Here is a 13,398-nt window from a genome sequence, read left to right as displayed (position 1 = left end):
CATGGGGTAGAGATCAAACTTGGATATTTCGTTCAATCTCCTAAAGTCATTGCAGAACCTTAAGGAGCCATCGGGTTTTGGTATTAGGACAGTCGGACTAGCCCATTCACTCCGGGATTTTTCGATGACCCCCAGGCGTAACATTGACTTTACTTCCTCTGATATGGCTTGTCGTCGAGCCTCCGGTACCCGGTATGACTTCAGGCGTACCTTCAGGTGGGGCTCGGTGACAATATCATGTCGTATCAGACTGGTCCTACCGGGCAGCTCGGAGAAGACATCGGGGTTCTGCTGAACCAACCGTCTGGCCTCTCGCCTCTGTGTCTTGGTGAGGGCTTCTCCAATCCTTACTTCCGGTTCGTCCTCTCCGGAGGTTGCTGGAGCCGGATGTGAACGACCCGAAGAGGAGGGAGGTGGGGAAAAAACAGCCATCAGGTTTTCCCGTTCCTGCCAAGGTTTTAATAGGTTGACATGGTATATTTGTTCAGGTTTCCGCCTACCGGGCTGCAACACTTTATAGTTAACCACCCCGACTCTTTCCTTTATCTCGTAGGGGCCTTGCCACTGAGCCAGGAATTTACTCTGCCGTGGGAATCAATACCAACACCCGATCCCCGGGATTAAAGGTCCGCACGGTGGCTTGTCTATTGTAGCGGCCGCTTTGCGCGGCCTGAGCCTCCTGTAAATGCTCCTTCACAATTGGCATGACCTCGCTTATGCGGTTCTGCATACCCAAAATGTGTTCAATCACACTTTTATGGGGGGTGGGCTCCTGCTCCCAGGTTTCTTTTGCCAGGTCCAACAATCCCCGGGGATGTCGCCAGTATAACAATTCAAAAGGCGAAAACCCCGTGGATGCCTGTGGCACCTCTCGGATGGCAAACATCAAATAGGGAAGCATCATATCCCAGTCTTTCCCGTCTTTGGAAATCACCCTTTTGAGCATGGTTTTCAGGGTTTTATTGAATCGTTCCACTAAACCATCCGTCTGAGGATGATACACAGACGTACGCAACTGCTTGATCTGGAGTAGCCGGCATAGCTCTTTGGTCACTTTAGACATGAATGGGGTCCCCTGATCCGTAAGGATCTCCTTGGGCAACCCCACCCGGCAGAACACAGCAAACAACTCCCGAGCTATAAGCTTGGCTGCAGTATGTCTGAGAGGTATCGCCTCTGGATACCGGGTGGCATAGTCAACGATCACTAGGATATGCTGGTGCCCTCGAGCAGACTTTACGAGGGGCCCCACCAGATCCATCCCTATCCGTTCAAAAGGGACTTCTATAATGGGTAACGGTACCAACGGACTGCGAAAGTGGGTCAGGGGTGCGGTAAGCTGACACTCCGGGCAGGTTTCGCAGAACCGTTTTACCTCCCCAAAGATCCCGGGCCAATAGAACCTTTGCAATATTCGCTCCTGCGTTTTCTTGACCCCTAGGTGACCACTCATCAGGTGTTTATGAGCCAAGTCGAGGACCCGCCGGCGATACGGCTGGGGCACCACCAACTGCTCTACCCCTACGCCCCGTATTTCATCTACCCGGTAGAGTAAATCCTGCTTAAGAGCGAAATGGGGGTATCTTACCTGGGCACCAGGCAGCTGTGCCACCCCGTCAACTACTGTCACCCGACTCCGGGCATGTATTAATGTAGGGTCCTGGAGTTGGGCTGTCCCAAACGTATCCGGGGACGCCTCCAACTCCGGGATGGGCTCGACCGTCTCAGCCTCTCCTGCCAATACCTCTAGGGGTGACCTATCAGGTTCACATCCTGTCCCTATCATGGGGACCCCTACGGCAGGCGTCCCGGATTCAGGATTGTAGGGCTCAGGTCCCGGACTGACCAATATCTGAGGGGACTTAGGAGGTCCCTTCCATAAAGTCCAAAAATAGGGCAGATCCCTTCCTAGGATCACATCATAGGGAAGAGTATTAATAAGTCCCACCTCATGTTGCACCTGACCGCAAGGTGCTGTGATGGTGACTATCCCCGTGGGATAGTCTCGGCGGTCCCCATGTATGCAAACCACCCCCACGGTACGTCCGGTGGCCTTTACTTTAGCCCTTAGGGTTGATCGCACAAGGGTCACTAAGCTTCCGGAATCCAACAAGCCTGTAACCGGACATCCATTCACCTGAATTTGGCACAAGTGGGGCTCAGTCTCTGGGTAGACCAGGTCAGCGGTACACACCACCTGAGCATACATTGAACCCCGCCGGGTAACCCCACAATCCATGGGCTCCGTGGTGAGTGGACACTGGGCTTCCATATGTCCCACCCGCTGGCACCGCCAACATCTAATAGGGAAGGACACCCCCTTGACGAGTTGTCGTTTAGGGTACATAGTTTTCCGGACCTCAGGGACGGAGGGTGCGGCTTCAGACGGGACGGTAGCGGACTCCCTCACCGGTGTCAGCGGTGGGTCCTTGGCCCTAGGCTTGGAGGGGCCGGACCGACGGGCGGTACGCAAAGTCTCAGTGTCCCGTATCAAGTCCTGCGTAGCCACATGCCGCTCTACCAGGGACACTAATTGGTCCAGGGTACTCGGGTCACCCTGTCCGACCCACCGTTGAACGGTGACGGGTAAAGTGCGCACAAAACGATCCACTACTACCCTTTCCACCATTTGCGCCGGGCTCAGAGTGTCAGGCTGCAACCACTTTTTTACAAGATGTAACAAGTCATAGGCCTGGGAGCGTACGGGTTTGGCTTCCTCATAGAACCACTGATTTACCCGCTGAGCCCGTACATAGGTATTCACCCCCAACCGAGCCAGTATTTCGGCTTTCAGGGTCACATAGTCAATGGCGTCCTCGGTACAGAGGTCCAGGTATGCTTTTTGGGGTTCCCCCGTCAGATAAGGTGACAATACCTCAGCCCACTGCGGGGTCGGCAGCTTTTCCCGCTCGGCCACCCGTTCAAACACCGCCAGGAACGCTTCCACATCATCACCCGGGGTCATCTTTTGCAACGCTTGTCTCACCGCTTTCCGGACGCTGCCGTCGTCACCCGGTCCCTGGGTTGTTGCTGCCGGTCCGGCACGGATCGACTTGGCCAGGAGAACCATCTGTTCTTGGTGCCTTTTTTCCTGCAATTGCAAGGCTTGCTGCTGACGTGCATTGGCCTGATCCATCTGTTCTTGGAATTTTTTTTCCTGCACTTGCAAGGATTGGAGCAGGTGTGCATTGGTTTGTAGCTGCTGTGCATTAGCCTGTTGCTGCTGTGCATTAGCCTGAGCCAAATGCTTTATTATGTCCTCCATGGCGTCGCCGGGTTTGGGCTGTAGTATAGCCGCTCGAATCCAGGACATGCGCAGCTGGGTCACCAGGGATGAATGCTACACCTCACCGGCTGTCATGCCCGCCGATTCACCATATGTGAGGTAGCGTCGTCGGCTGCGCTGCAGAAGACACGGGATCCAGGCACCAAGGTTCACAGCACACGGTTTATTCCAAAGAAAAAGTCCATAATAGTACATATGTGCCTTTCCGGCAGAGAACTCAGGGAGATGTGATCACTCCCTCACACCCGGCACACCTGCCCTTGTTCCTGAATCTATTTATCCCTCCCTTCAGCCTGTAGGGAAAACAGCATTAACCCTATAGTGGATTATCATGGAGTGAGCACAACCGGGGCGAGACATACCGGCCGTCATAGATAACCCCGGTCACAGTCTCACACCGCACAAAAAAAAGTGCCAGGCAACGTTCCATCCAGCCACTGCGTGGGCTAAATATCTGGCAAAAAACGGATGCAACCAAGGCCATGCAGCACAATACGGCGCTAATGCAAGTCTATGCAGAAAAAAACGCAACCAAGGCCAAAAAAAACTATTGCGTTTTTTCTGCAAACTGCCGTATTGTGCCGCTCAGCAAAAACCGGATGTGTGAAGGCAGCCTAACCTTTAGGTAACAAAAAAGAACATAACCTATAATGAATGTATGAATATACTATATTTGTCATGTCTGGATTTTTATGCTTACAGTTATACCGGCACTCGGGAGAAATCTAACATGGCCGTCATTGAAGTCAAGATGTTGTCTGGTTATATTCCTGTAAAATTCACAATTAGGAAAGTAAGTTATAGAAATGATCTTATTGAAAAATGGGGAAAATGGCTGCACTGCAGCATAGAATGGACTTTGAGTTTTTTTATGGACCTGTTGTTCAATATTCTAATATATTCTAAAGCAAGGTATTCGAAAAGTTCTGAAAGAGGCTGTGACGAGTGTCTCTTGCTGACAGATGTGTGATGGTTCTATGATCTGTTCTTCACCCATTCTTGTGTGGATCAGCATATAAACGTTTTTGGTTTCTGTTGGCACTGCATGAGTTAATGTCAGTTTTTCCTGCTACCAGCCTCTAGCTAAATCACCTCATATGGTTGTGACCACTCCCATCTCCTTTAAGTAGTCACTCTATCCTTCAGCTTTTGCTGGAAATAGATTCTTATCTCTGGTAACCACCCAGGAGACCGCATGTCTCTAGGAGCTGCTGGATTACTGCCGCCAGTATTCAGTTGTTGGAGCCGTGTTGTTGCAGCATTCAAGTTTGTGGTTTTGTCGTTCTTCCCTTGTTTGTCTATTTACCCCTGTGTTGTATTATTTCTAGTGCTGGGACTGGTGCTCTCACTGGCCTGCTCACTAGCCAGATTGAATACAGGGCTTGCTAGGGTTCAAGGTATCCTACTCGACTACAGGTTGAATGAAACCTGTATAGTGCTGTTAGGGAGTGCAGGGTACAGCCTCAGGTGAGATTAGGAGGTGTCACCGCTCCCCTCTTCCTAGAGGCGGGGCCTGCCTTGTACTGTGTACCCTGTGTCGTGGCTCCTGCTGGGGATTTCCCTAGTTCTTGCTTAAACCCTGCTTGTCATTGCATGACAGAGGCAAAGTTATGGGTGGGCAAAAGTAGGAGTGATGTGTAGAAAGGTGCCCAAAGACCCACCTACCTTTTAAAGGGGTTGTCCAGTAATTTTATAAGGATCAGCTCTTCCTGGTGACGGTAGTGGCAGAATGTGATCAACTGTGGAGCTACAGAGTGGCCGCAACTAGGTACTAAATATCCTCTCATATCCCTGTGACCATTAACAGTAGACAAAGCTGTGCAGCTCTGCAACTGATCACTACCTGCCGCTGCTGACACTAGATATAGGTGAGTGGTGGGGGTGCTGGTTGTCACCAATCTAATATTGATGACCTGTTCTAATGATAGGTCATCAATCTAAAATTACTGGACAATGCCTTTAAATAGAAACTAGTATTATAAATTACACAAGGTAGATTTGGATCTTGTTAGAGATTTTAGAGCCTAAAAGTTTCTAATACATTTCTGTTCTTAGTTCAGTGTTTATATAGTAAAAGAAAGTAATAAAATATGTATATTTTTCTTTAATATTTTAGGAATAATAGTATATAACTACCGTAATTGTCAGCATAAAGGGTCTGATTTTTTTTTTGTGACAGAAACAGTAGACCTCTTGTCTATGGACTGTGTCAAATTTCCAGCTTTAGACCAAATCAAACATGGTCTGTATACAGACTGGCTTTGGATCTCCTTACCGGAATTAATTAGCCTCATATATGCCTATGTGGCTGATGAGTTGGGTTTGGGAGAGCCCCGGCCAGTCCATACAGCTTACATTGAAAGTGTTCCACGGACGTCTAAATTTGGTCTTGATGTATTCAGTTTTTGCACTCTCTTACAATGAAAATCCAGATGTGATAGACAAGTGTCACATAGGTAGAAATAATGATGAACCCCAAAAAAAGATGAATATCGGGTTTGTTTGAAGTTATGACTGTGTTCCTGTCATTGTCCTAGTCCTAACACTCATTTTTTTTCACAGCTGGAAAAGGACAAGTTAATACAGAGAAGTGAGATCCAGACTGACCTGGTGACTTTGTACATGGACCAGGTCTGTATCCGTCATTGTTATAGTTTTCATTTTGCCATTGTGTTCCTTCTAAGAACATCTGAGATCCTTCCATAACAACGATCCAGAAATGCTAATGTTTAGTAACAGAGAGGAGAGACATTCCTGAAATTTGTTTAGGACAGATTCGCTAGAATCGGTAAGCAGATCTGAATAAAATTGGCCCAAATCGAAACTCGATTTGTTATGTTCAAAACCTCAAAGTATAATAGGTAACCGAGAGAAAAGGGGTTACAAATGAAAACACAAATTATAGTAACCAGTAAGGATCTGCCAGGTCGGGAGTCAGGTGAGTATAATGTATATTGTTTAACCCCTTCTTGTCTCAAAAAAATCTAATTCCCAAAATTTTGGATTTGCCAAGCTAGCAGTGCATTCAGTACATTACAGATCATTTTCATAGATTCATAGCGTTTAAAGTTGACGGTACACTTAAGTCCATTAAGTTCAACCCATGACCTTCTGTCCTGTCTATTTATTAGATTATTTCCAAAGAAAGTTAACATCTGCATGTATTAGTTATTTTCTTATTGCTTTTGGAATATTCTCTCCTTATAGATTGGTCACAATCCAGTAAACCTCTCCTTCACGGTGGAGCAGGACATTGAGGTGAAGGATCTAAAACCAGCTACAGCAAAAGTCTACGATTATTACGAGACAGGTAAGCCTATTTTTTTTTGTCGAGATTTTAAACTGTTTCTAAGCTAGTGCTGAATTATTGGGTTTCTTACCTTTTTCTGGGTAAAAACTGTAGGGTTGTATGATGAACTTGACGAATCATCTGTTGGTCTTCAACTTTACTCAATGACTAAGAGATGGTAAATCTTAAAGGGTTTTTTTCTCATGATTAATCTTCTGAAGCATATTGCTCCTCTACCTCATGGCTTCCTGGTTACTGGAGTATGGTCAGCTCCTGAAAATTGATGGATCAGACCAAGGCTTGGCTGAGCCACAGCTCCAGACTGAAAACTTTCCCAAGTTGCAAGCAGATAAAGCTTTGCTTCTAGAGCATAGGAGAAGCACAGGAACACTGAAGCTGGCCGAATACAGTGATCCATCCAGTTTCAGATATACACGAGCAGGTTCTAAAGGATGAAACTTTCAAGTGGCAAGTTCTCAATGCCTAGGAAACCAGCCACTCTAAAGACCCCTCTACATGCAACGACGTATCTAAGGATATATCGCCGGGGTCACGGATTCCGTGACGCACGACCGGCATCGTTAGTGATGTCGTTGCGTGTGACACCAACGAGCGGCCATTAACAATGGAAGATACACACCAAATCGTCCATCATTGACACGTCGTTCATTTTCAAAAAATCGTTGATTGTTGAGGTTGTTCGTCGTTCCCGAGGCAGCACACATCGCTATGTGTGACACCACAGGAACGACGAACTACAGCTTACCTGCGGCTGCCAGCAATGAGGAAGGAAGGAGGTGGGCGGGATGTTACGGCCGCTCATCTCCGCCCCTCCGCTTCTATTGGGCGGCCGCTTAGTGACGCCGCTGTGACGCCGCACGAACCGCCCCCTTAGAAAGGAGGCGTTTCGCCGGCCACAGCGACGTTGCTAGGCAGGTAAGTCCGTGTGATGGCTCCTAACGATATTGTGCGCCACGGGCAGCGATTTGCCTGTGACACACAAACGACGGGGGCGGGTATGCTCGCTAGCGATACCGCTGCATCTAAAACCCCTTAAGACTGCAGGGTGGCTGGTAACCTTGGTTATACTCTATAGAGTTAAAAAATTCTTTCAGTCTTGAGAACAGAGAGGATTTTTATTAAAAGGTAAATTGAAAAGTGGCAAATTTTTACAATTATTTCACAATTTTACCCATTTAAGAACTTAAGACACACCCCTATAAAATTACAGTATAGAACCTAATGCGGCTCCTTTTGTCCCCCAGATGAACAGGCCACTGTAGATTACAACCATCCTTGCAGCTACGGTAAGTAAATTCACACTTAATTTTAAAAGATCTATTCTATAGGATCATTTTCAATTTGTCTACATAATATTACACTTTAGGTAAATTACTCAGACAATTAAAGTTCTATAACAGTGTTTTCTGTTTGACACATAAGTATCTAGATGGTCCAAAACACTATATAAATGTCACAGATTATGATGAGATCAGCCAATAACCTAATATGTATAAAGGTAGGAAAAAATCCCTGTTAGCAGATGTTGGATACTGATTCAGTAAATTCTGATGATCTCTTGTGTCTGGGGGTACCCCAAGAATACTTGATAGCTGTTATTGGGGGAGAAAAGGATCCAGTATAGTGAAATCAGAATTTTATATCCTTTTCGTTTTCTGGAAGTAAAAAAGTAAAAAAGCATTGAACACGCTTACTGAAATTTATTTAATACTTCGAACAAAAGCCTTTGTTGGTGATGACTGCTTTAAGATACCTCCTGTATGGAGCAACTAGTCGCATGCATTGCTCAGCTGGGATTTGGTCCATTCTTCCACACAAACACTCTTCAAATCCTGAAGACTCCTGTGGGCTCCTTCTATGGACTTTGAGCTTTAGTTCCTTCCATTAATTTTCTATTGGATTCAGGTCAGGTGATTGGCTGGAACATTCTAGAGACTTAATTTTATTTCTCTGAAACTAATGCTGTATGTTTGGGATCATTAACTTGCTAAAATGTCCACCTTCATTCCATCTTCATCATCCTGTTAAATGGCATCAGAGTTTTATCAAGAATGTCTCACTATATTTGTCCATACTTCAATGAGGCAATCCCTGTTGTTTGTCTTTTAGCATTTGTTTTTTTTATTGTTTTTTTAAATATTTTGTAATATTGAGATTTTCATGCATGATTCTCTTTTTTACCTGGGGTACTACACTTACCTTTGGTTTGGGTTTTATTGCATATTCAGCTGTCATACACCTAGTGTGGTATTTAGGACTGTTTATATGATCAATCATCTGAAGTTTACCAGTGCCATATGCTGTAAAACAGCCCCCAACCAAGATGTTTCCATCTCCAAACTTCACTGACGGATGGTGTTTTGGGGGTGATATGCAGTGCCTTTTGGCCTCCAAACATGCTGTGTATTATGGCATCCAAAGAGTTCAGTTTCGGTCTCATCTGACCAGACTATACTCTACCAATATTTCACAGGCTTGTCTAAATGTTGTTGAGAAAAATTTAAAATCCTATTAGTTCAGCTTTGGAGTCTTTTGTGGTCAGTGTGCAAACAGGTCATGGAGGTTAACTGCATTATTTTTTTTTTTTTGTTCTTTCTTTTTAAACAATTGTACCTGTTGATTCCAGGTTTCTGTAGCTCTCCACAGGTGTCTCTTGGCTCTTGGACACATTTTTCTGATAATTGTTTTAATTTCTCTGTCTGCAATCTTGAAATGAGCACCTAGTCATGGCCTCTTTATGATTAAATTCCACTTCCGTATTATGACCCCAACAGTGATAACTGGAACCTTTAGTGGTTTATAAATTCTTCTGTATCCAATGTTAACAGTATGTTTTGAAACAATAAGATTGTGAAGGTCCTGAGACAGCTCACTGGTTTTACCCATCATGAGATGTTTCTTGTGTGGCACCTTGGTAATGAGACACCTTTTCATGGGCCATCAGTTAAGCAAGCTGATATTATTTTTCTCTAAGTGGCAGGATTGCTTTCTAATTGCTGATAGATTTCACCTGGGGTCATGACTTTCCATGGCTTTTTGCACCTCTCTTTCTTCAGGTGTTCAATACTTTTTCCCTGTATCACTTTTCATTATTATACATAACTTAAGTTATGGACATCAATGGTTTGGTACATGGTCCGATGTATTTGCCCGCGTAGACTGGAGGGGTTGGTAGCGACATCTGGTGAAAAGTTCATGTGAATAGTACCTTTAGAAATACATTTACTTAGAAAATTGTTGACATTCTCAATACTCATTCAACCGCTGTGTGTATGTGTATACTGTATGTATATATATATATATATATATATATATATATATATATATATATGACTTCTGGAATACTTGGTAATTATACCAGATTTCACAAAAGCCTTTTTTTAACCTCTTTTTACAATAAGCTTTTTTTGTGGATGTCGTCATATGGGTGTGAGAGTGGCCTATATAGATTACACCTCCAGAAAACCATTCATAAATGTTGGCTAGTATAGGTCATAATGATGCAACACTACTCTACTATTCTATATAATGTATAATCTGTCATTTATTTGTTTGACTACAGATAAGTCTGAAAATTCAAGATAAGACCTGGCAGTCCTGAATACTGCATCATTACCTTCAACCCAACACCAGAATGCAATAGACTCATAATAAATAATAAACCTGTGTAAAAATATAAAGAAAAATAAAATCACGTCTCATATTTTGTAGTCATTTGATTTCTTGCTCAATCAATATATAGTGCATAGATGGTTTAAAAATACTGCATTTATTTCATAGGATTAGCCATACTTTTGTCTTTTGCCTCTGGCAATGCAACTTAGTTGAGCTGATGTGAAAAAAATAATTTTACAGATAAATGAGGCATTGTTCTCCAGACTTATCAGGGTATACATCCTGTACATAAGGTTATTAATTCTACGAAAAATAGAAAATAGATACAAAAAATTGTTTCTCAGTATAGTTGAAAAAGGATTCCAACTGAAGGAAATGAGAGGATGTGGGTCAAGAGGCGGGGTGTGGGTAAACTAAAGGAAATGTATAAAATACAGATCCATTAAACATAAACCAACTTTTTCTAAAGAGGAACATTTTACCTACTAATCAAGATCAAACTTTGTCAACACTGAAAACAAAAATTCTATACGGTCATGGTATTTTCCTCTAAGGAATCATCTAAGCCTCCTGAGGTCTAATTCACAGCTTTACAGTTTTCATGGTCAAGAAAACATGGCACCTGTTGAGTTTGAACATCTTTTTTTTTTTTTTTATCTAGGAGGGAGTAACCTTTTGTCTTTTCAGAGGGTTAACATGAAAGGGGGCCTCTCAGGTCTGATATTGCTATTAATGTCAAACTGAAGAACCAATACAAATGGATGCATCAGCATAATGTAACCAAGGTGTGGGACACATAAGTCATGGTTATAATTATTGGACCTTTCAGATATTACAATACCAAACCCATTAAGAAAAAAACAAATAAAAGGGGCATTACAGGTGAAAAACATAAAATTGTGTTTTACTAAAGAATGAGCGGGGGCAGGAGACTTAGATTTAAATCACCATCTTCATGAATTTCTCATGGGAGTTGTCAGCTTTCAGTCATGCAGACATGAATGGAGCAACTTCAGTCTTTGCTCACAGCACTGAGAGTGGATGCAATCATACCTTGGCACTAAATGACAGCCGTGTATCAGTAGAAAGCTGTCTGTCAGTCAGTGCTGGGGCATGCTTACAACCATCATTATCAGTGTATAATTTCGCACACAACTCAACGTGTTTCAGCATTGCCTTCATCAGGGGGTGGTGTGGTACCCCTGAGGCTTCAGTCGCCACAGGGTACTGCACCTCACTTAAGGTGCGGTACTCATCCTGGGTCCAGAGGAGGTTGGTATCGGTTCCACTACACACAATCTCATACATACAGTCAAGTTGCCCTCCCCATTGGGTCGGTTCTTAAGGTAGTCACCAAACATTGGGGCTGCCACCCACTAGTGACAGGGAACCAGGGGAGGAGCGCCACAAGGGGGAGTTAGGAGCTGACACAACAGTTGAGAGTTCTCCAGCAGGAGAGGTCAAGAGCAGATGGGTTTTTCGGTTAATACGGTCACCAAGGGGAGAGCTTCATTACTCCCTCGGGACCGGTGAGTGCAGGGTGCAGAGCCCTAGGGTGGCACAGACTTCACAATGTACCACCAGAATCTGCAGGACAGGGGGATTGTATGTCCCTCTGGCCCCCATAAGATCCTGGAGCACAGTGGCACAGAGGATCCCGGAGTCGTGAGCATGGTCAGGCCCCATCACGGACCAGCGTCATCTGCATATGGGATGGGAGCTAACACTACAGGAACCGGGGTCCCCAAGTAGCTTCAGGCCATGGGGATCCAACTTTTAAAGAAGGAAGGGCCCACAGATTACCATACCGGTACTGACCTCCAAAGAATCCGGGATCAGCTGGGGCCCATGACGGCAGTGACCGGTACCCTGAGGGAAGCACTTGAACTGTGAGTAAAAAGACCTGGACACGCAGCTGCTAACTTAGCCTCTTATTGCTGCCACCATCGTCCAGCGCTTCGGCGCTAAACGGCCACTACTATCTCTATCATCCTCCCTGGGGCCTAGCTTCACCTACGGGAAGTTGAACTATCCATCTGCGACATCACCCGCCCCAGAGGACAGCGACCGCAGCGGTGGCTAATCCCTGGCCACATACCGCAGGTGGCGTCACGAGACAACAACTACTCCCATCCACCATCCATTCCTCATCATCCCTTTTATTGTACACCTTGGTGCCACGAAGCCGGCTAGGGCCACCTGTGACATTCCAGACCTGACATCACCGGACCGGCGGAGAGTACAGTTAACCTCTGTCCCGTGGGTGCTACAGCGGCGTCAACATCAAAGAATCCAGTTTAATAATGAGTGGTAGCCAATGCAAGTGGTATCTGTCAGGTATTCAATGTGCGCTCGTCTGATGATGCATGGGCCACATAACTGGGCTAATAACACAACACAGCCCATCCCAATGACACATCGCACAATGTGCAGGAGAGCAGACAGCAGCTGCAGAACTACAAGGCTCAGCATCCTCCATCCAGGACTGTATGCAGTTTTTTGCCCAAAAAGAAAAAAAAAATGACATGGGCTTCGCCATATTTTTGTATGCTAGCCGGGTACAGCAGGCAGGTACGGGCTGCCCCCAACCCCCAGCTGCCTTTTTGTACCTGGCTGGGAACCAAAAATATAGAGAAGCCCTTTTTTTTTAATTATTTCATGAATTTCATGAAATAATTAAAAAAAAAAAATATGACGTGAGCTTCGCCTAATTTTTGAGTCCAGCCGGGTACAACTAGGCAGCTGGGGATTGGAATCCACAGTGCAGGGTGCCCAAGCTTTCTGGGCACCCCCACTGCGAATTGCAGTCCCGCAGCCACCCCAGAAAATGGCGCTTTCATAGAAGCGCCATCTTCTGGCGCTGTATCCAACTCTTCCAGCTGCCCTGATGCCGGGTGGCTAGCTGGGTAATAATGGAGTTAGGGCTAGCTGTATATTATCAGCTAGCCCTCAGCCCGAAATTCATGGTGTCACGCCAATATTAGACATGGCCACCATGAATTTCTAGTAATGATAAAAAAACACAACACACAGAAAAATATTTTTATTAGAAATAAAACACAACACAATTAATTAGTGACTCCATCTTTATTGAAATAAAGAACCCCCCTCCGCAGTAATCCTGGGTTAGGGTCCCGCGCCGTCCAATCCGGTTCCAATATCATCTGATCGGTTTGCTGGAAGGCAG

General features: G+C 45.1%; 1 protein-coding gene across 1 annotated transcript in view; it reads left to right on the top strand.

Annotated features, from left to right (window-relative positions):
• Nucleotides 1-8,078, top strand: part of LOC142312619 (alpha-2-macroglobulin-like) — a 179,396-nt gene extending 171,318 nt beyond the window's left edge. The window contains exons 32-36 of the mRNA XM_075351614.1: nucleotides 3,989-4,079; nucleotides 5,849-5,917; nucleotides 6,494-6,596; nucleotides 7,841-7,882; nucleotides 7,963-8,078. Coding sequence (XP_075207729.1) covers nucleotides 3,989-4,079; nucleotides 5,849-5,917; nucleotides 6,494-6,596; nucleotides 7,841-7,882; nucleotides 7,963-8,078 — 421 coding nt within the window. The remainder of the gene's footprint in view (nucleotides 1-3,988; nucleotides 4,080-5,848; nucleotides 5,918-6,493; nucleotides 6,597-7,840; nucleotides 7,883-7,962) is intronic.
• Nucleotides 8,079-13,398: the final 5,320 nt, after the last annotated feature.

Source organism: Anomaloglossus baeobatrachus, chromosome 5 (assembly GCF_048569485.1).
Source record: "Anomaloglossus baeobatrachus isolate aAnoBae1 chromosome 5, aAnoBae1.hap1, whole genome shotgun sequence".
In the NCBI taxonomy this organism is placed as follows: domain Eukaryota; kingdom Metazoa; phylum Chordata; class Amphibia; order Anura; family Aromobatidae; genus Anomaloglossus; species Anomaloglossus baeobatrachus.
The sequence above is the reverse complement of the archived record's forward strand: the minus strand, read 5'-3'. Positions and strand labels throughout refer to the sequence as shown.